Source organism: Theropithecus gelada, chromosome 8 (assembly GCF_003255815.1).
Source record: "Theropithecus gelada isolate Dixy chromosome 8, Tgel_1.0, whole genome shotgun sequence".
NCBI classification, from domain to species: domain Eukaryota; kingdom Metazoa; phylum Chordata; class Mammalia; order Primates; family Cercopithecidae; genus Theropithecus; species Theropithecus gelada.
In genome coordinates, this window is record NC_037676.1 from 24629368 (window position 1) to 24653354 (window position 23987).

Sequence of the window (23987 nt, forward strand, 5' to 3'; positions counted from 1 at the left end):
GCCATGCCTTTTTAAATCCAAGTTTTGTGTCCATGGACAGTCGATATCCATGACGCATTTTAGTAGGTGTATATATTTAATTTTTATGGATACTTAGCAGGTGTATATATTTATGGGGTTCATGAGATATTCTGATCCAGGCATACAATGTATAGTAATCACATCAGGGTAAATGGGGCATCCTCATGACATTTTGTCTGTTTTGTTTTGTTTTGTTTTGTTTTGTGAAGAACAGGGTCTCACTACATTCCCCAAGCAGGTCTCAAACTCCTGGGCTCAAGCTATCTTCCTGCCTCTCCCTTCCTAAGAGCTGGGATTACAAGCATGAGCCACTTTCCCCAGCATCATGACATATTTTAAGAGGTAACTCTGGCATTCATGCTGAGGACGGGTTAGACAGGGGAGGAATAAAGACGGGCTATGGCAGCTTTTCAGGAAAGAGGTGGATTTAGTAGATACTTAGGAGGAGGAAGCGGCACTTTGACAATGAAAGAGGAGGGAATGAATCAGGGAACAAGCACTGAGTTCTGTTTTGAACACGTGCTCGCTAGTCATCCAGGGAAGATGCCCAGGAGGCAGCTAGCGTTATATGCCTGCAGCTCTGGTGAAGTCTGAGAATATGGATACAGAAATCATCCAGGAACAGAGGGCATTTGAAGTCAAGAGAGTGGATGAGAGATCACCAGGAGAAGTCCTAAGTAGACAGATCCCCACTGTTAAAGGTTACCTTAAATGAAGGATGCCTATTGGATTTTAAATGAATGCCATTTCTTTAGATTAGAGGTCCATGGAAGCTTGAGATGTTTCAAGTGGTCTGGAGACCCCTGAAATTTTAATTAAAACTTTAAATGTAATATTTTGATGAGATACAGACTATAGCTTTTACCAGATTCTTAAAGGGGTCTGGCCCTCCCCCCCCCCATAAAAAGGTAAAAAAGGGTTAAAAGGGTCAAAACTCTTTGTGTTTCACTAAGTATTTTTTATGTCCTATAATACTTAGGACTTGAATGGAATTAAAGAGAGGATTGGTTCAAGCTTGAAAATAATCTTGATGTAACAATTTTGGGCTGATTGGATGATTTTTGTAAAAAGAATCCAGGTTCCACCAGTGTTTGGGGGATAAGGGAAGGAGAAGGGAGTTTTATTGAGTTCAGGATGTGATTAGAAATGTTTCATATTTCTATTCCATTCAGATCAAATCCTCAAGAAAGAATCCTTCATATTAAATTTATGTTTGACCATATCATAAAAGTAGAGAATTGAAGGAATGTGTATATGGCTTTAAATGACCATCTTTGTCCTTCTGAGTGAGATACATATTCTAGGAATTTCTGAAAGTCATCATCCATTCAGATGACTGTTCCACCACCATGAGTATGCACTCTCTCTGGTTTTGTTTCATATTTGGAACCTGAACTAAGTTTCTTACTTGACTATGATAGCATATTGCTAATCCTTTCTTAACAATAACCTTCTCTATATGAGAGAGCTTTCACTGAAGGTTATATTCTTAGTAGAATCTAAGTACAGTATAAAAATTGCCAATTCTTTTGTGCACCAAAGTACACTACTATCAAGAAAGTGAATGACAACTCATAGGACAGGAGAAAATATTTTCAAATACATGTCTGAGAAGGAGCCAGTAATCCTGAATATATAAAGAACTCTGACAGCTCAACAATAAAATGACAAATAATGCAACTAAAAAATGGGCAAAAGATTTAGATATTTCTCCAAAGAATACATACAAATGAGTAATAAGCACATGAAAAGGTGCTCAAAATCACTAACCATTAAGGAAATGCAAATCAAAACCACAATGAGATACCTCTTCACACTCATAGGATGACTAGAATTTTTTTAAAACAGAAAATCACAAGTGTTGGCGAGGAATTGATACCTTCACACATTACTAGTGGAAGTGTAAAATGGTGCAACCACTATAGAAAACAGTTTGGCGGTTCCTTGAAAACTTACAGAAACTGTTACCATGTGACCCAGAAATTCCGTTCTTAGTTGTATACCCAAGAGAATTAAAAACATATGTTCACACAGCAAAACTGTACACAAATATTAACAGCGTCATTGTCTGTAATAGCCAAAAAGTAGAGACAATCCAAATGTCCACTAACTGACTAATGAATTTTAAAATGTGATATATCCATACAATGGAATATTCAGCTGTGAAAAGGAATGAAATATTGATACATGCTATCACATAGATGAACTTTGAAAACACTATGCTAAGAGAAAAAAAAAACAGACACAAAAAGCCACATATTGTATGATTCTATTTATATTAAATTTCCAGAATAGACAAACCCATAGAGGCAGAAAGTGGATTGGTGGTTGTCAGCAAATGGGGAGAAACACGAACTGGGAGACGTGAGTTTTCTTCTTGGGGTGATAGAAATATTCTGGAATTAGACAGCGGTGCTGGTTGCACAACACTGTGAATGTACTAAAAACCACTGGACTCTACACTTTTAAATGGTTAAAATGGCGAATTGTATGTTATATTAATTTTATCTCAATAAAAAATGCAAACAAATTACCAGTTGACTTTAGCTCTACCCTAGAAATAAGAGAATCACAGAATCCATAAAGTCTAAACAATTCTTTTTGCCCTTGTTTTCGCAAAAGTCAAACACTTTCACATAGGATGACAATTCTATATCATTTGGAGATCAACAATATTTATTCTATGCCAGTGAAAAACTCAGGCACCATGAAAACCCCACTTAAATAAACAACTAAAGAAGCAGAGGAAATATTAGCATGCACTTGTTTTCTGAATATATTTCTAAACTTTGGGAGAAAGAAAATGAGCAGACATTCTCCTACAATAGAAGCCTCTTCATATTTATATGAGTATCCTCATATTCTACAATTTAAAACTCTTTGAAAATGCTGGTAGAAAATAGGATGGAACAAATATCCAAACTGCCAACTCTCTTTTCTCTGCCTCTGTATCTTCCAGAAATGAAGCTAAGCTTTGGTCAGGGAGGCACTTTGGAATTCTTTTGAATTTCACTCTTCTTTGGACTGCAATTATTTACATTTTTATTTGGAATACTGAGCACAGTGAACTTCCACCATGTACGAGGTTCCTGTTTGATCCCCCAAGAAGGCTGATTTTATTTCTGTTTGTCTTCATACAAGAAAGTAGGGCCAGGAGCGATGACTCATGCATGTAATCCCAGCACTTTAGAAGGCCGAGGTGGGTGGATCACTTGAGGTCTGGAGTTTGAGACCAGCCTGACCAATGCGGCAAAACCTTGTCTCTACTAAAAATACAAAAATTAGCTGGGCAAGGTGTCATGTGCCTGTAGTCCCAGCTACTCAGGAGGGCGAGGCAGGAGAATTGCTTGAACCCAGCAGGCGGAGGTTGCAGTGAGCCGAGATCACACCACTGCACTCCAGCCTGGGTGACAGAGTGAGACTCCATCTCAAAAAAAAAAAAAAAAAAAGGGCAGGGAAAGAGCCTATCCAAGAGAGAAGAAGTCTCCAACTTTTTAAAGGGAGACTGTTAATAGTGTTAAGTGTTGTAATGAAAAATGTTCCTGTCACAGCAAGACTGATAGCCATGATGGGGTTAAAAAATAATACTACTAGATTGTTTTTCAAAGTAACTCTCAGTAGCCTTGTGTTTGGCCATCTTCCCTGTTAACTCTTGAATGGCTCTGCTCCTAAACATCTGTCTGATTGTGGCCTAACCACAGAAACTCTCCAGCAGGACCAGCTACATCATTTGTAGGGTTCAATAAAAAATGAATGTCACATTCCTTGTTCAAAATTTATTCAGGGTCGGATGCGGTAGCTCACACCTGTAACCCCAGCACTTTGAGAGGTCAGGAGTTCAAGACCAACCTGGGCAACATGGCAAAACCCCGTCTCTACCAAAAAGTACAAAAATTAGCAGGGCATGATGGTGCACACCTGTAGTCCTAGCTACTCAGGAGCATGAGGCATGAGAATCCCTTGAGCCCAGGAGGCGGAGTTTGCAGTGAGCCAAGACCACACCACTGCTCTCCAGCCTGGGTGACAGAGTGAGACCCTGTCTCAAAATATGTATATTATATATGTATATATTATATATAAATATATATATTATATATGTATATATTATATATAAATATATATTATATATNTGGTGTGTGTATATATATTATATATGTATATATTATATATAAATATATATTATATATGTATATATTATATATAAATATATATATTATATATGTATATATTATATATAAATATATATAATATATGTATATATTATATATAAATATATATAATATATATTATATAATTATATATTATATTATATATTTATATATAAAATATATACATATATTTTGAGTATATATAATATATACATATATAATATGTATATATTTTGTATATTATATATATATATAAAATTCAGAATTTCAGGAAGACAACAGCAAAGCATAAACCTAGCAGCTGCAACGTGTCACACGCCCATAGTGTGCTGGAAAGAGTTTGATCAAATAAACCCCCGCCAGCTCCTGGCTCCGGGCTTTCCCACCTACTTACTGTGATTAGGGGCAAGTTATTCAACCTTCCGGAAACTCACGTGCCTCACCCGAAGCATGAGGCTAAGGTTCCCCATCTCTCTCATTGCTGCGAGGATTTCTTTTTTGAAGTCTCAAGCTTGCATACTATCGTTTAACCTGTTTTTAATTTTTCTATGGAGGAGGAGGTGCCACATATCTAGCACGGGGTGTGAGTGGCAGGAAAGCCATTTGGTGAATTAAATACGGGTCCTTCAAGGCTCAAGGAAGGGGGCCGAGAGGAGCTGCTCTTGCTTTCGTCTCCAGCCTGATACACTTTGCCTCGCTCTGTTTTTATTAGCTCGTCTCTTCAGTACATCAGTGGCAAGGGTGATGAAACCGGTGGCAGATTTAACTGCTAGGCAGCTGGGTCACCGTCCCGTGGGTCTTGTTGTCACGCTGCGATCTTAAAGTGACCACGCTGCTTGGGCTGCTGCCTTCCAGAAAGCTCAGAGAGAGACCACTGAATAGTTAATCGGTGGAAAAGGGAAGACAGGGGCTGTTGCTTGCAGAAAATACAGAGAAGCTGCTTTGAAAAATCCCAAGGTGGCTGAATATCAAGAACACGGTTCCTGCTGTGGGCAGCTGTGTGTGCAGTGGGCAGCCCGAGGGCTGAAAATCAAGTCTCCAGCACCGGTTGGTGCCTCTCCCCTTAGGGCTTTGGCAATGGGGGCAGAAAGCTTAAACACTACAAGATGAAGACACTCTCGGCGCTAGTGGCTGAGGGTCATCGTTTACCATTATCTTTTGTATTGTTAGCAGTAGCAGTGAATAATAATTTTTAAAGAAAAAGAAAATAAAAAGAGTGAGAAGGAGAGAGAAAACAGGATGACTTATTTAACAGGAAAGATCTGCAGGGCCCCTTACCTGAAACCGTCTCATGTCCCTTGGGTTTCCTGCTGTTTTCAAACAATTCTGATTGCACTTGAGGAAAAATTTTAAAAAGAATCTGTGAAGAGAAAGCAATGTGTTACATTTTTCAGTAAACATTTTTTAAGGGAGAATATAGCTGCATTCCATTAGATTTGATTTGAAAGCGATTATATTTCAGATCTGGGGAATTTCAACCTGCCCTGCCTGTGAAGGAACATTGCTGACCTTCTGCAATTTGCAAATTTGGATGTTTTCAATCTGAAGCCCAGCACCCGCTTCCCCATCACTGTGGGGGATTGTTAAGCGGCTCACAAAGTGGGCTTTGGTTTGTACACTGGCCCCCGGAGTTTCTAGAGCACTCATTTTGGAAAAAAATTTTTAAAAGGCTTCAAATGCAGCAGTGACCCCTGCTGTACAGAAAGTCTTGCTCCAGAGTTAAAAATGGCAGGACCTGACCCCAGAATCCCAGGGTGAGAGTCTCGTCTGTGTGGCTCTCCACTGGCCCCAGACACCTTCATGCTCATACGTGAAGATGGCCTGATATATTCAACCAATGTTTACAAAATCAGAAAATGGTATGTTATCCTCCAAAGAGAAAGTCCATCGGTGCAGGTATATGCCAGAGTTTTTATGATTAGTAAGAAGTGTGAATGTCCCTCTCAGATCATGTATAGATTATTCAGAGAAACACGAAAGCACAGAATCATGGTCTGAGGTTAGCATTTGTCAGACATATTTCTTGAAGCCAATATTCTCTCTTAAATGGCCTATCTGTACAATTTGAAAATTGGGCATCTTTCATCCGGCAACTACGTTAACCAAGAAAAGTGGCAGAAGTGGCCTTTCCAGCAATTCACCTAGTTAATGTTTGAAAATTTGTTTCAAAATACAGTAAGTTTTTCATTTATTTCACTTGCAGAGTCCTTTTCCTTAAAAAAAATAAAAAAATAAAAAAATCCAGCTTTTGCAGTGTTAAAGTCCCAGGTGAGCTAGGCCTATTTCCCTTTCTGTTACTATGACAACGAAATTTTACCGCAGTCCCAAAGTCCCTTCAGAACTCTCACATCCATGCCTTGAATTAGAACTTTAAAGGAAAAGATATACATTTTCCTCAGGATTTACAAACAAAAATAAGTAGAAATCAACACTGCTTCCAAAAATTCTATTCTAAAGCAATGGTTGGTGAAGTGTTCTCATTGCAACGTTCTGATTTTTATTTTTTGTTTAACAATCACACAAAAGAATTAGATAGCTCTCCAATTAAATGTATTTATCACTTTAAAAAACTGATGAGGAGATAAACAGTAAACGACAAAGGAGGGGAGAAGGGGAATTGGCTCTTCAGAGTATTTTCTGTATTTGAGGCTCTTTTACTCTGTTTGCTAGAAATATTTGGCCACATGCTCCCATGAATAAGGTTGAGTGTGAATTTGGAAGCAACAGCTAAATATTTTTTTCCTGATTTTATAACATCTGCTTTTCACTTCTCTCTTTCAATCTTTTATAGGGTGGGTGGGAGGTTGGGCTTTGCTTCCTGTGCCCCGGAGGTGTTGGGGTCTTTATGGAAGAGATCTGTGGAAGGATAAGGCAGAGAAAATGTTGTGCATGGCTGTCCGACCACAGTGCTCAAATTCACAACCTGCCGCTGCTTTCTGAAAGGCAGTGGCATCTCTGCCCGGGTCACCAGAGTGTGTTAGAAAGGAGAGCTGCTTTTATCTCAGTAAAGATTGATCAGAATTCAAACATTTTATTTATTGAAGGGTAAAGATCCCCTCCATTTGTACACTCGTTCAGAGCCAGGCACGGACACTCACAATGCACGCAAATATTGCCTTTTCCCACTCGTGTGTGTTTCTGAACAATAGCCCCCACTGCACCCCACACTGGCCCTCAACCACTCCCGGAGGCAATTTACAATTTACATTTTTCCCCTACTAAACCCAAATGGAGTGCTTTTTCTCATTTAGCCCTTGATTTCTGGAAAGTTTTGCCACAACTGGGCTCCTTGTAATGCGTTCTGTGTGTGTTAGACTACCCCCACTCCCCGCTCCAAAATGTATCTGGTGAAAACATTAATGTTCATGAAGGCATTATTATATGAATGGTGTGGTAGGTGGAAAAGTGCAAAAGAGATAAATGTTTACATAAAATCAAATTGATTTAGGGAACCGTGGAGCCTGCTGAAAGGCTTTATTCATTTTAAATTAGGACCCTTAACAGTGATTTGGATGGAAAACACCTAGTTTGACTTTTTGCTTGTCTAGGGGGTTGAGTTTGTAACCTACACGGCCCCATGCACTCTAAGGACTTAGCACTGGGTTCACGAAGGAGAAGGGGAGGTTAAGTGGAAGGAGGACGAGGGAGGTGAGTGAGAGAAGACAGAAAGAGGCAGAAAGTTCTCTTGCATTATATAATATCTCCTAAAAGAAGGTATTGCTACTTCTAAATGGCTTGCACCAGAAATTAGGGCCTGGATTTTTAAATATATGGCTCTAGATATTAATTAAAAGAAATTCTGGGGCTTACTGACATCTCCATTTTTTTTTTCTCTTCCTTTAACTGGTGTCTTCTGGTTCTCTGCCCTCCACTCTCTCCATCCACCATGCTCAGCGTCTTGATACAAAACGTTCACTAATCATACCATCCATTTAGCCACGGGGTAACTTACAGGGAACAAATTCTCTCCAAATCCCCTGGGTCTAGATCCCTCCGAAGCCAGAGCTGCCTGGAAAATGTCAGTGCTCTCCACTAAGAAACGGGAAACCCAAATAAATTATGAGATTCAGACCAAATGTGCAAATTCTCATCAGGATGAAGTCTATTTCCACTTTCTCCAAACAATGTTGACGACGTAAATATCATAACTACGGAGCATGCTGCACACGACAAAGCTTCTGATCCATTCCTTAAGAGCAAACACTAACAACCACAGGTTTATCCTTGTGTTAGGGACGAAGAGGATCGAAAGAGGAGTCAACGCATCATCTCAAACCTTCAGATAGCAATCTGGTCCCTAGGTCAGTGGGGCAGGAGAATGGACCAGAGCATTCCTTTACTCCACAGATCGTTGGAAATACCCCAAGGGTTAGCCTTGACCTGTGGCTACGAACTGATCCCGGGACCAAGTTACCTCACATTCGTTCTCTCTTAACAAAGGAGTTGAACGGGATCTCTAGGGTTCTTTCTAACCATAATATTTTATGACTGCAAAGAAAAATGTACAGAGTTGAGAACCTTCCAAAAAGGGTTAGAGTAGGGAAAGAAACCACTGAAAACAAGAGACCACGACTTATTGAAATCTGAGTGGGTGTGGCAGAGGTGGGAGTGAGGGTTTCTGAGAGGTAGATTAAACCCACCGAGATAAAACTGTGAAAAATAAGTAAGTGGGGACAGCTGACAGGTTGCAAATAGACATCCAGGGTGACGCCTTGTCCAGAGTGGGCGGTGCCCTGAGGCTGATGGGCAGATTGTTGGGTGAGTTGCACTGTCCCTTTAGGACTCTTTCTCTCTGCTTCTGAGGCAGGGAGGGTGCTTCAGGAATATCACAGATCAGAGCCACCTACGTCCCCTCTAGCCATCCTGCACGGTCCAGCAGCTGAAGGATACAGGGGTCGCAGAGTGGAGGGAAACACAGTCTGCTGAGTAGCCACTCTCTGCCCAATACACAATACCGTATTTCATTCTCACAACAACCCCATGAGTGACGGATCATCCTACGGCTAGGCAAAATGAAGGCCTCAAGAATTTAAGAAACCTGCCAAAGATCACAAGCTTGTAAGTGGTGAACACAAGGACTGAAGCCTGGATCTTTGTGGCAACAAGCTCCATGTGGTGTTGCATGTTTCCTGCACCAATGACACTGTGAAGATGGCTGCACAGCTCGGTGAATGCACTAGAAACCATCGCGTTACACACTTTGAATGGGTGCCCTTTGTAATATGTAAGTTATATCTCAATAAACCTGTTAAAAACAAATACTTCAAAATGGTCTAAAAATGGCACACACACACACACACACACACACACACACACACACACACGTAACAGGAAGAATAAATCAGGAGAAAAAAAAAAAGTGAAATATCCTGGCTTCTTGAAGAGACTGCAGTGTCCCAAGTCGAAATCGGTAGGTCAAAGATAGACATATGGAAACATGGAACTAAATGCTTAATGTTGAAAATTTCTGCTGCATTTATTTACTTACTCATTTGATCAATATGTGTTGTGCTCTGTATGCCAGAAAGTTCAGGCACAGTGGCAAACAAAGTCCTTGGCCCCAAGGATCCCCCAACCAAACTATTCAAATATGTTTCCCCAGATTCTGAAATGAGTCTGAAGACCCCTGAATCTATTACTGAATACCCTCCTCTCCAATCTCTAAAATACTGGAATATCCTGTACTATTCAGGAATACAGTAAAAATGTGTAGGTGGCTTCCACACGTCTTCCGTCATCCCACCCATCTCAAAGTAGATGCACAAATACTGTGCAGAGTTAAGGTTCCGTGGTGGGGACAGGAGGCTCGAAATCACAGGAAAGGTAACTACTTAATATTCTTGACAGACTTGGAATTCTCACCAATGGTCTATCACAAAACCCAGCACAATATTTCTCTGGGATTTATGGAAGAAGTCATTCAATTTACCTCCAAATTGGAATACAAGATCTAGTCCCTCCTTAAAATTTTTAATATAAAAAAAGTCTATAAGGCCAGGCGCGGTGGCTCACTCCTGTAATTCCAGCACTTTGGGAGGCTGAGGTGGGGGTATCACAAGGTCAAGAGATCCAGACCATCCTGACCAACGTGGTGAAGCCCTGTCTCTACTAAAAATACAAAAATCAGCTGGGCGTGGTGGCGAGCACGTGTAGTCCCAGCTACTCAGGAAGCTGAGGCAGGAGAATCGCTTGAACCCAGGAGGTGGAGGGTGCAGTGAGCCAAGATCATGCCACTGCACTCCAGCCTGGTGACAAAGTGAGACCCTATCAGGAAAAAAAAAAAAAAAAGGTAATTCACATCGAAGGAATGTGAACTTAGTAGTCAACAGCTACCATTATACAGAGTTTCACTGTATACAAAATAATATGCAAAATGCCTTTCACTTTGAAAACTTAGTTCATTACTCCCTTAAAAAAGAATCTAATTCTGCCTACCCTGGAAACAACTTCTGCTATGATATGGCCACATTTTATACACCACAGAGATGAGAACACCCCAGACTCTCCAAAGACCAAGAGAGGAGATGCTGTATCTAGTTCTCTTTCTCTGCCATGATGGTCACATAAGCAGGCTAGGTCACTAAAGACTGAGTCAAACATACAGTTGATATGGCCTCACAAACCACATAGGGACTTAACCACGTGTGTTCATTTATTTTGCAGAAGACACTTTCTGTCTGGATTAGCTGTTAAACCTCCTTGTTTTCAACCCAATAAGTTAAAATACAATTGAGTTTCACTGTTTGTGCATGTTTCTGAAAAGGAGACAGCCCATTTCCCTTAAAACACTCTCATACCATTTCTGAGAACTATGCAATATAGGGATAGCTGGGTCATAGAATCACATTTGAAAGGAATGGGCAGTTGCCTCTCTTCTTCTAGGATCCTCTCCACAAGTTTACATCCTTTGGGGGATTAGGCAATCCAAGCTCTCACACCAGACTGAGAAGCCTACTGGGTGTCCACACCCATGAGTTCATTTTCTCACTCTAAGAACAGCCCTCATGGCAGCTCACTCAGCTTTGTATGGTAGGAAAACTCGCAAGTGATTGCTTTCCATCTGAGACTAGAGAAAATCTCAACAATGATGTTCTAGTTGTAATCTAGATCTTCACTGTAATATCTTCTTTGATCCTTCCAACAACAGAGAACATCCTTTCCTCCCTCAAGATCCCCCAGCAGAGTCTACACCCAGGCAGCCCTAGGGAAGGTGAAGGTTAGCAGTGGGACCCAGCCTTGGCTTGGAGATAAGTACGTTGGATACATCTATTGGTTGTTGAGGTGTCAGCCCAGGCTACAAAGGGCCCTGAAGCTTTAAAGATCTTGTGAAGACTCTGACTAAAGTCCACAAGAATGAAAAGACTCCAGGAGGTCAAGCTCCCAGTGGGCTCTTGTTACACCCTACAGTAACTTGGTGATGACGCATCTGAGAACAGTTGGCTTAGTATTTGAGATCTGCTTGGCAAGATGGCCGGTGGCTGGCACAAAAGCCCAAGAAGATTCATGGAAAGGAAAGATGACTTAATAGTTTTGACTTACTGGCTTCTTTAAGCTTAAACTAAATGAAGTTTAAACTCATTTTTGTAAGCTGATGTTCTATCGAATCCATTTAGTTAAACAACCCCAAAACTGTAAAAATAAACACATGAACAGAAGAGGTATAGAATCTTTAATCTCCACAGACATTCCTAAGGCAGGGACTTATTACCATTAATGCTTGTTCACCCAGATTATTTCAATAAAAGGCCATTTCAGATCTGAAAAATTTAACTTTACAGAAACGTTTTAAGCAACAAATTTTCTTATTTCCAACTACACTCAACTTCTCAAATTCCTCTTGCCTAAAAGACTATGATGAAATAATAATTATAATTAATAATAGCCTATATTCATTGAACTTATATTATTTGCCAGGCATGATTTCATGTAATCTTCTCAACTTTGGGAGTAGGAAAATTCATCCCCACCTTACAGTGGAGATAAACAAGATTCAGAAAGGTTAAATGACTTACCCAAGGCAAAACAGTTAGTAAGCAGAAAAAATAAGAGTAGAAGTCAGTCTGTCCGACTCTTAGCAAAATGCTGGTCTGGTGAAAGCTTGGCCAAGCTTTGGGGAAAAAAAAAAAGGCTGAACATGTTGCCACATGACACTGTTTCACGGGACAACTGCCTTACTGATCCACACGGGGGAATCCTGTCATTTTCTTCCCTTTCCGCTGGAATGAGAGTGCAGCCCTTCATGTTGCTAAACAAAATAAGCAAACGAATAAAAATATCTACCATTCCTATTGGGGAGTGCACTCTCTAGAAGTTCTGTGACTATTTTGGAGGACACAAAGGAAAAGATACGTAAATCTATCAGATATTCAGAAAACAAAACTTCCCAAGAACCCAAATTGTCCAAAGATGGCATAACCCAAATAGCTTTAGCCTTTTCAGGAAAAAAAAAAAAAAAAAAAAGATTATTCAAGCACATGAGGAAGATTCAGGGCCATTTGTCTATCAAGACAATGGGAGGGGAAAAGCTGAAAATCGAACGTGGAATGAAAGAAGTTGAATTAAATCTTGGAAAACATTTTTTGGGAATCAAGTCACCAAGGCTAAATTTTGGAAGCACTTACCCAAGGGACAGAGCAGGATCTCTATGATGGAGATTTTTAAATAGACCAACAAGCTAATGCCTTTGGTAGCAGATAATTTCAGTCTTATATGCGGCAACTAATTGGGGTGTCCATACCAAGCCCATGTGATTTCATGGCTTCTACAATGGTGATGATGATGATTTAATTTTTACTGTAAAAATTAGGGACTTTCAGTAACAATTAAAGACCTTATGGCCAGGGGCAGTGGCTCACATCTGTAATCCTAGCACTTTGGGGGCCAAGGCGGGCTGATCACCTGAGATCAGGAGCTTGAGACCAGCCTAGCCAACATGGTAAAACCCAGTCTCTACTAAATATACAAAAATGAGCCAGGTGTGGTAGTGCACACCACTTGTAATCCTAGTGATTTGGGAGGCTGAGACATGAGAATCACTTCAACCTGGGAGGCAGAGGTTGTAGTGAGCCAAAATCGTGCCACTGCACTCCAGCCTGGGCTACAGAGTGAGACTCTTATCTCAAAACAAAACAAAACAAAACAAAACAAAAAACACCTTTCAAGGCCAATAGGGAGGACTAGTTACTCATGCAAAGTGTTTGGGTAAATGCCTGGTACAAAGTAAGTCTGCTTCTTCATCTTTTTCTACACATCCTTATGATCCCTTCCCATGTATTGCCCCTTTCTCCCCCACCACATTTTAAAACAGACAATTTTCCAAACAAAATTATTCCAGAAGGAGTTGCCACAAATGTAAATCTGGTCCTCTCTACCCTGCTTATCTCTCCAATATTAATATGTACTCCACTGGAAGAACTTCCCTTAATTTTTAAGAAACAGATAGTAAAAGAAAAAAAAAAAAACACATGTAATTAATCCGCTCTCACAGATAGTAGGGGAAAAAAGAACCACAACAACACAAAAAGTGGTGGATGGGAGTCCTCATTCCTGCTCTCAGTAAACTCTGGCCAGCAAAAGAATTCAGAGCTACCCACACAATATGCTGGCTTCTGACTGGCAACAGGCCCCATCGAGTCACTTTCTATTCCGTGCTCAAGTCCCTGGAAGTAGCATTTCAGTTTGGCAAGAGCTCCTTCATTACTGAACACACTGCCTCCCGAGTAGAATCTGCTGCATTCATTTAGGTATCAGGAAGGAGCTACTTCCCCCACTATGTAAATCTGACTCCCTGACTCCATACCGATAGACTTCATTTCAAAGGAATTTCACGATTTCCTCTGAAGGGAACGTCTCCCATATCCCAAATGGCAAGCAGTTGACCGTAAAAGGCCGCTGAAGTGCAAAAACAAGGGGCCACTTTGATTCTCCACTTATTTCTGATTGGTAACACACTACAGTTTCTGAGAACCTGAGGTTAGATGTTGGGAAGTTTTTGTGTGTTTGTGGTTTTGGTTTTTTCCCCCCCTTCTATATTCAGACGCATCTTCATTCTCCTGAATTCTATTCCTCGACACCATGAGGCTCACAGGGAAAAAAAATCTCTAAGGAAAAGTCCTTGTTTTTGTACTCAGATAAAAGTCTGACACCATTAATGAAAATAATAATCGAACTATTTGGGCTTGAATGGGAATGAAACACACACTAAGAGCATGTTTGTAATTCTAATTGTTCTCATAAAATGTCTTTGGAGGGCTCTTTGCAATGCACAAGGTTCCATCTTTTCCTTTTTTAAAAAAGAAACAACCCATGTCCTCTTCTTTGCCCTTATCCTTTCCTCTGTCTTCTCATCCAGAGAAGAAAAAAGAACTCAGCAAAACTGAATCATACTACGGACTGAGAAAAAAAATCTTTCCGTGAGACTTCAGAATCAGAATACAAATCTATTTCCCTTTCCAGTACCATGACTCTCGGGTGAAGGAGAGAAATGAAGTTATTAGTCAGCCATCAGCTTAATGGGTCCTCACCGTCCCATTTTCTCAGCACCCCTTCCCCATCCTGCCTTCCCCATCCTTCCCCTCCCCCTCCCATTCTCTGCCCTCCCGGCAGAGCTCATCTATGCTAGGCTGAGCAGTGAACACCAATTACACCCAGAGCCCTTTGCTGCTGCCTGGTCCGCTGGTTTTACTGTTTTGCCAGATGGTTGAGGCCAATGTGTAAAACTCTCTACCCTACCATTAATTCATAACTCGGTAATAACTTTCCCACGACTCCAGGAAATTGAAATGGAGTGCAAATGTGGAGATTTGGAAAGGGAATCAAGGTTGGACAACTATTTCACACCTGCCAGAACAGATACCAGCGAGACAAAAAGATACCCCTATTTACTCAGGCTGGAGCATTACTTTCCCTGAACTAAGGCGGAATGACGCAACATGCAATGTTGGAGAAAGTGGCGGACAAAGTTCAGAGTGTGGGCTTCTCCTGGCATCATTTTCTCTCTGCAGTTTTCACCTTTATACCTATTGCACCTATGGGTTCACTCTCCAATGACCTTGAGATTGTGCCTGTATGTAACGTTATATTCTTATGACAGATTCATAGATTAGCAGATATGAGTGCATTCTCTTGCTAAGACAGGACACCATCCAATGTTTGTTAGCATCATTAAACTAAAACTGACTTTTCACCTGCTCCCATACCATATGCAGCTGCAAATTTTTAAATTAAACTATGAAGCCATGCATAAATTTACATATATTACAGACTAGCCTCTCCATTTAACATGCAAATGTACTCCAATGTTTCAGAACACCTTCTGTCGCTAATTAATTTGCTGAATTATAATTAGACTAATCCTGCATAATTAATAAGCACAGATTTTTTTTTAATTTGTAAGCAGCTTGAGGAGATCATTCACTTCCTTCTATAAACTGCTAAGTAAGTGTTAAAAAAAATCTGGAAAGAACATGTGTGAAAAGGTATGTTTGATGTCGCATACAAACTCAAACTAGCGTGGAAGATACAGAAGTCAGTATTGATAAAGGTACATATTTGAAGCCAACATTCAAACAATCAAAAAAAAGTCATATCCAGAGGATGGGGACTAATTCTCCCTTTGTCTCCTTGTATATAATGTTTTATTCTTTGCCTTCTATCCGTCGGATCTTCCAAGATCACAGAGGCGGGAAAGGATTAAAGTAACCGTATGTTGTATTAGGAGAGATAATGATATTAACACTCCACTGTATATCAAAACACTCTGTGCATGCTGGGTGCTTATAAGCTCCTTTGATGGTATTTGGAATCATTTTCATTTTGGCTGCCAAAAACACCCGAGATCCATCTAGTGGAAACAATTAAGTTCCATTAGGACTGTATCCATTCGGTAATTATTACAATGAAGGGTCTCTCTTTAATGCTGGAGAGTGGAGTCTCAAAGAAAAGTATGCATCTGTGCACTGTGAAAACTATAGAGTTTTCCAACCAAGCATCAAGCTTCATTTTGTCTCCCAAAAATAAACCAGGATCAGGAGAGCCCAGGGTTTGGGTAGGTAACTCGTTAGAAAATTCAGAGCAGGGTGGAAATCTGGAAGGGCAAGGGAAGCTTAGTGGTCATGCAAGTTGAGGAAGACTCCAGGAAGAAAGTGGGAAATGCATGTTCTGGCAAGGAGAAGTCAGTCAACCTTCAAAGAGAGGAGAAATATAATTTTAGGGCAAAGAGAGAGCTCCCTGGCCCTTCCACTCAGCTAAATCACTGTGCCATCAGTGGCCAAAAGATTGTTAAGTCAAAAAGATGAAGCCACTTGAAATGTGCCTAGCCTTCTATTAACTCAGTTTTTTATAGTGAGTCTATAAATAGAAACTTCTGAAGAATGGAAACCATTTTCCCAGGCTCATTACCATACTAAACACACCTTCTCAATACCAGGCAGCCAAAAAAAAAAAAAAAAGAATTTTTTTAAATAAACAAAGCTACAAGATAAGCTAGCTTGGGAGTTAAGAAAGTTGAAAAGTACACCAGCACCTCGGAGGCTGTTGGCCAAAGCTGGGAGCAGATGCCAGGGGCACTGTTTCTGCTTCTTCCCCGAAAGACGTTTGTGTGAGCTGCCTTCTCTTCTCCTTATCTGGAAGGAGAACCCAGGACAGCTACCTCCTGGGGCTATCTATTGCAACAACTAACTCAAGTGCAAAAAATATTTTGAAAGCACCTGGAAAAGGCTGTCACAGGTTTTCAGAGTTAAGCAATGTTATTACTTGGGTAGTTTGGAAACGTAACACTTTCGGAGAGTTTTTGTAAGCCAAACCATAGCTTTTGCATCAGTACCCATCTAAAGAGATTAAATGGTTCAGGAATTTTTTTAAAGCTTCAACAAAAAAGAGCTTTCTGTGTTTCTAGTAGTTTCTCGGAAGGAACATGACAGCAGCTGGAATAATAAGACTAATAAGAGGCCAAAATTATTTTCTTTCAAAAGAATACACAAAGGGTCATGGAAATCTTTAATAATGCCCTCACCTTTCAAGAAAGTCATTTGAAACTATTGTGCTTTTCTTTCAGATTCCTCATATCCCGTTTTGAGTGGTTATAATAGGAGGCCTGGTTTCCCTGTAGTCAGGAACACGTGCGCGTCTGTTTTTATAAAGCAAGAAAGTGCTTAATGGTTAAACTCACAGGGCAAAATGGTGACTTTCGCCACTTCCTCCATAAAGCACTGGCCTGAGACTGGAGCAGAATTGAGTCAGAAAGAGCTAGGCAGGTCCTTCAAGCAAGTCCCACCTACTGACAGGCAAGAGGTTTTGTGTTTGGGGTTGTGTTTCGTTTGGCTATTTTCTTCAGCTTTGCCTACCCAATTTCAAACTATGTACCAGGGAGAGCAGGTGGAGAGAAAGCGATTGTGACCCATGCAGAGTTAGTCAGCTTTTGAGTAATTCCTAATCAGCTGTGAGGGAGAAAGAGAAATTTGGTGGCATTTAAGCAATAAGGTATAAAGCAGTTAGTTAACAAAGCTGCACTTTAGCTAATGGATTTTTTTTTTTTCACCTAATATACACATTCTGGAAAATTTCTCTCATTTTTATTTTGGCAGGAGGATTTTCCTCCATTCACCTCACTTCTAGTTTATTCTTGTGATTCAGTCTCTCTGCCTCCTTCTTTCTCGCCTATCTTTGCTCTCTCCCCAGTTTGCAAATTCTGAGTGATGTATTGTGCTTTTTATGTGCTACCTAAAAGTTGGTCGGCAGGGCGGGGGGGCAGTAAGTTGGGAAGAAGGGATGACTGAAATAGAGAAACTAAGACAGTAATTACAGCTAGGCTCAATTTTATCTGAAAACTATGGCGGCTTGCTGCCACTTCAGCCATGAAGATCCACATTCACAGTGCATACACCTTTGTGCCAAAAAAAGGAAAAAAGAAAGCACCTGTAGGCTAACAGGTAGCAGTTGGTACATATGGAATTATCATTGGCTACTAACACTGGGTCAGGTATCATATTAGCCACTTTCAGACCACGTTTGCCAAACCCACATAAAAATATAAAACCAGGTATTTCAATATTCTGTCGTTCCCTAAGCAAAACAGATTTTCTTATATTACTCATAGTAGAGTCAGCCGGCTTTCATTAGAACTTTTTAAACTTTTTTTTTCCTTAAAGAAGAACTAAACCTAGATGATATAAAAGAGAAACTGGGACAAAAATCAGGTCAAGAATTTGATACAAAAGACATTCAGATAAGGCTAATAATATTCCAGAGTATAGTCAATAGAGTAGACAATGATCATATCGGTCTAAGCTCTGTCCAACCCCTATATCTATACAACGTTCCAGGAATCAGTAATCAGTTATTTGTTCTCTTTGTGATTCGAACTTTATTGATCCTAAAGCCTCTATTAACTCTATGGGAATTATCAACTTTTTGGAGGTTTCCACATCTTAGTACCAAAAATGTAATCTTTTTTTTTAAAATATACCACAAGAGAATGCTATCTGTTTCATGTTTCTTTATTCTCTGTAATACCATTGCATTTTGTGCTGATTCTGGTCATCTTGCAGAGGACACTACCTAATTAGTTTTCACTTTGCTCCTAAGTAGATGTCCAGAATCTCTTCTTTCATTTTCTCTTTAAAAAATTGCTGCTCAAACGAAAAGTCTCATGGGAGAACCAGAACCTACACCAGACCCCAGGATGCGCCCAGTGAGAACAGGCACAGCCCCTGGGCACTGCTTCTGTGTACCTGGAATTTCTCATCTTTCCTTCCATGCCATGTTACACTGTTGCTCAGAAATATGCTGGATTCTTAGAACAAGGTGAAACTGAGCCATCTTATTTCAAAAATGGAGGCTAGGCATGAAATCTCCCATCCCATTTGGAGTCACGAGGATTTCTCACTCAGGTTCAAAGAAAGGCTCAATGTAAATGGGGCAGATTCATGGGACTCCCAAATATCAGCCCCACTTCGCTGAAAACCAGAACCTGAATTTATATCGAAGTTTCAAAAGTGCTTGACTGAGCCCAGCCCAAACTTTAGCTTTCCAAATAACTTCCAAATTGATGAGGCTGTTTTTTGCTTTTTTTCTTTAAAAACAAAACACAAAAACCTGGTTTTATGTTACACCATGTTTTATAAATCTGGATAATTTCTAAAAATTAGCATTTATTTTAGGTACTTATTCCTACCCTTCATCAAATGAGATTGGTTCTCAAAGCCTGGTGCGGTAGAAATGTGTTTCTACACAGTACGTTCACTTAAGATCACATAATAAGGATGAGTCAAATAAGAAAACCTTTCTTGAGGAAAAGAATGTGGGGCTTTTAGATATCTACATAGATCCTAAACTTTAAAATAGTTCAGCCACCCATTTCCTCTGCCAGAACAGATATCATTATTAAGTCAACACACTCACATCCATGTATATCATAAAAGGCAGGGTAACACAAAAAATATAAAAGTTGCATCTAGTCCCCAAAAGTTGGAACTTTCAGTGTCATTGGCTCTCTCATCTTCTACTGCCTTTGAAAGGAGTGCTGATAAACCAAATGAACTTTCTCAAGCTCTTTTTGGAATGAGGCAGAGAATTAAATAAATGACAAATGTTTTCACATCAGTGGTGGGGAAAGGCCTAATTGACATGCTCAGTATCCAATAATCTGCAAAAGCCAGAGACCATTTTACTGACATGATTCTTCCTGACCCTGGAGTTTAGAGTTGGGTTTGTGGTTTCTCCCTACACAGTGAATAATGGAATACAACTACTGAAGGAAAAAAAAAAAAAAAATGCATCCCTTGGAGAATCAGCAGCTGACCTGGAAGTAAAACATCTCAGCCCTTTACTCAGAGGCCACAGAGCCTGTTCTGCTTTCTCAGGGAGTTGCCAGGACTCAAGTGAGCAGCAGGACGCGGTCCGGAAGCATGGGAAAGAGACAGCCACAGGTCCCTCGGGAAGGCGCACAGTGGAGTCGCTCCAGCGGCGCTGGGAGAAAGGCCAGTCTGTGCAGGGATCTGACATCAGGCTCTCCCTGGCAAGCCTATAGGCAGGATAAGCACTCGCAGAAATGGCCCAGAGAGGCCTGTGGCCCAACACCATGACAAGGAAGTCATCTAGTTTCATACATGAGTCAGAATTTATGAGCTTCTCATTCAACCCAAATTGAAGCTACGATTCCACCATTCCTCCTGATAGACCGTGCCTTGAATTAAGACAGAACCTGAAAAAATCAGGTTGTTTTGTTTTCTTTACCATCTCTCAGCTTGCCAGGATGATCACATCAAAATCATGCTGAACACACAACCAGGCAACGATTCTATTTGTAAACATACACACACATATATATCTACGTAAAAAGCAGATTTCATCACTCCTAGTGATAAGCCTGCTTCAAGTTTTGTTTTGTGTTTTTCATTTTGCAATACAAGTTCTAAACTGATCAAAAGCTGTTCCCATCTCCCTGCTTTGTTAACCAAAGTCGTGGGCACAGAAGCACTTTTTTATTCAAGTTTGATATAATTCAACCAACAGGCCTAATGAGGGCCAGCTCATGGGTTTTCACAATTTGTCCTCATTTGGAAGCTTATTATTCTGTTAGGAAAATTTTCTAACCCAATACAATAATAACAAAGCCTTTTTTGGTAGATAAAGGCTGATTGACTTTGATTTTTTTTAAATAATAAAGCAGTTAGCGGATTAATTTTGTTCTTAACTCTTTTAACCTGGGCTGAATGTTTATGCTTCTCCTAATGAGATGATGCATTGAAAAGTGAAGATAAATGTCATCTGCTTTTCATGTGATCTATAAAATTAATCTCCCATGGTTATGTTAATACCGATAATGTAATGTAGGAGGCAGTGTGACCTAGAGGATAAAACTTAAGAGGCAGGCACTCATGTTCAATTACAGTTTATATTACTGACAATATTTTCACCTCTCTGTGTCTCACTTGCCTACTGTCATCCCTCGTACAAGTTCCCTCACATATCTTCCCTGTAAAATTGGGTAATGCCTCTGAGAGATGATGGGAGAATTACCTAGGTGCTTTGGGAAACAACTTAGAACACCTTTTAGAACTTTCTTGCGAAATAGCAGATATCGTTAATGTTCCTACCGTAGATTCAGCCTCTGGTAAGTAACCACGACACACTTAGCAATTGTCTTCCTACTCAGTAAAAGTGATCCTCCCCAGAGCTTAGGCAAGTGACCCTCCACCCACAGGGTTCTGTTTATTTCCAGAAAATAAATTACACGGAAGGAGGGCGCGATGGTTGGTAATTAAGCCACCAAGTTAAGGAGGGATCAATGCTTACCACTTTAGGGGTTAAACGAAAAGCTGATTACATCAGGAAGGAATTCATGTTCTGTATTCAGCTGTAAAATAAACTGGGAGTTTTGTGTTGGGTGTCTGAAACATCTTTGGAAACACTAAATCAATTTAATATCAATAATTGCCAGATATAAGCTAGATTAAATGAACCAACACAGATAGCTTTGTTCGCAGAGAAAACAGGGCCAAATGGCTTTCATTAGCATGACTAATCCTTAAGTTCTGTGGTTTGGTAATCAGACGTCTAAACCTGAATTTTGATTCTTGCAAATACATGATTTGGCACAAGACATTGCAAGTCCAGCTATTTCTGCACCTTTAACACCCATGCTGAATATCAGAGCAGCAAGTCGCCCCTGGAAGCGCCTATATAGCTACAATTGTACCCACTGGTGCCCGAAAACACACCAGATGCACAGAAAATAAGGAATTCACTCTTTAACAGAGGACTGAGCCTTTTCCCAGACCTGTTTTTGGGTGCTTTGGAAACACCTGCTTTGGCCCTGGGGAGACAATCTTCACAGGGGTTTCAAAAGCCAGTCCTGTTCTCACAGCCCCCAGCAGCTCTGTGACCCTGGTCATTTTCCTATTGTTGGGATTACACAACTGAGCGGGGCACTACACTCAGGGGCCTGGTGGTATTTTCACCTCAGTCCTGAGAATATTCTTCTCCTTTTTTTGGAAATTCTGATATATCTTTTCCCTTGTAACTCCTGCAACTTTGAAGAGTTATATTTGTGATATATTTTATCCCTAAATAGTCCTGAGAACTTCAGAAAACCCGGGGTGCACAGAAGGAGCTGAGAGGAGTCATCAGTGTGACTTGGGAGGACAAAAATGGGGCAATGGTCAAGAATCTTGGGTTCCACCAAGAACCTGAGGTGCCTTACAGTGAGTGTATCATGCAGACATACGGCAAAATGTCACCAGAGCACCTGAAACCTTGCAGAGGGGGCTCCGAGGAAGTTATCATTTGTCAGCCTTCGTTTCTCTAATTCCTGAGTGTATACTATCACCCCCCAACCCACCATCACATCACTTCAGCCAATCCTCGTGAATGCACTTCACCTGCTTTTGTGCAGTGCGTGCGTGCATGTGTGCCTGCGCATGTGTGTGTGTCGATTGCCAGGAACACAGAATCACTCTTTGGGGCCTAATCACTGGGCAGCCAAGCCTCTGGATGGTCTTCTTTGGAGGTCTGTGCAAACTTCAGGTCAGAGCAGCTGCCTGTGAGTCACGATGGGCTGTGGGGCCTCAAATCCCTTCACAGTCGATCTGGGGCAAAGGAGAAAGCGTGCAGCTTTTCGTTTTCATGATAGAAAGGAAGATTTTTTTGCAGAGCCCTTATAGCCCCTGTGGGGAATGCTTTTTAAAGGTCAAATGTGACTATCACTATATTTGGGTTTGGAAATTCACAGATTCTGGTTATAAATCTTCCTGAAGTGCAACTGATATGTGCAGGTACCAGCCAATTCCTTGATATGCTCCCTTTGTCTATTTCTTTGCTATCCCTCAGTCCCCTAGTCCCAATAGGTGTTCTAAAGAGTCTTGCCTCAAACACGTGGTCAGCTCAAAGGGCTTAAGAGAACTAGAGAACTATAAGTCCTTCTACCATGAAGCAAGACCACCACGTGAGGGCTCTGTGTCCCCAGGTACCAGTGGACCACAATACAACATGGGAGGGGGATCTCATTGCTCTCGCCATATGGTGGCCTGGATGAGAAGTCGAGCGTTTCTGTGTATTCTCTGGCCCTGAATCCAAGGCAGTCTGGCTCCTTGACTTTCACTGGGAAAAGAGGGTATTTTGGAGACATTGTGTCGGGCCTGGGACGTGTCTCCCCTCACCCCCACCTTTCTAATAATCTTCCCAAGTTGGCTAAGAAATAATAAACTATTGCTTAGATGAGATGATGATCCAGTCTCTTAGGAAATGGCTCAGAAAGGGGAAGACTCTTGCCTCTGTGAGCTGGACATGGGTTTTACACTTTCACAATGTGGATGTATCTTTGTCTCTATGCTTCACCTTCTCTGACTCAGAGTGTGCCGTATTGAGGGTGTCCATTTAGTCAGAAAGTCTGCATATTGATCCCATCTCTATGACACTCATTGATTCCTCCATATGTTCCACTTTGTCAAAGTCCAGGCATTAAAAACTCCCAGAAGCATGAGTCCCCTCCACATTCCCGGGCTCTTTCCTAAGAGATTTTACTACCATTCAACACAAACAGGAGTTGATTTATTTCTCAGCAAGACTTTGAAAGTACATTCGAGGGTTCTATTCATCACCTTTGAGGCAATTTAAATGACCAAACTGCCCTGAAGGTCTCAGCAAAGGACCTCCAACAGATCAGATTATCCCCCTGGAATGAAGGAGGAAGTCCACATGATCTTTTCTGGGCCAGCAAGAAGATTCAGAAGTCCAAGGATTCCGTAGATGAAAGAGTTTCAGGATTGTGATCGTTAGTTCTTGTCAACATGGCTGGGTTCTAGCACCCAGTTACTTAGT

At 40.8% G+C, this 23987-nt stretch overlaps 1 protein-coding gene across 5 annotated transcripts in view; it reads right to left on the bottom strand.

The window, feature by feature from the left end:
• Positions 1 to 23987, bottom strand: part of EBF2 (early B cell factor 2) — a 202295-nt gene that overhangs the window by 59193 nt on the left and 119115 nt on the right. For all 5 annotated transcript variants that reach the window (XM_025394007.1, XM_025394005.1, XM_025394006.1 and 2 more), the window contains one exon: positions 5448 to 5529. In XM_025394007.1, coding sequence (XP_025249792.1) covers positions 5448 to 5529 — 82 coding nt within the window. The remainder of the gene's footprint in view (positions 1 to 5447; positions 5530 to 23987) is intronic.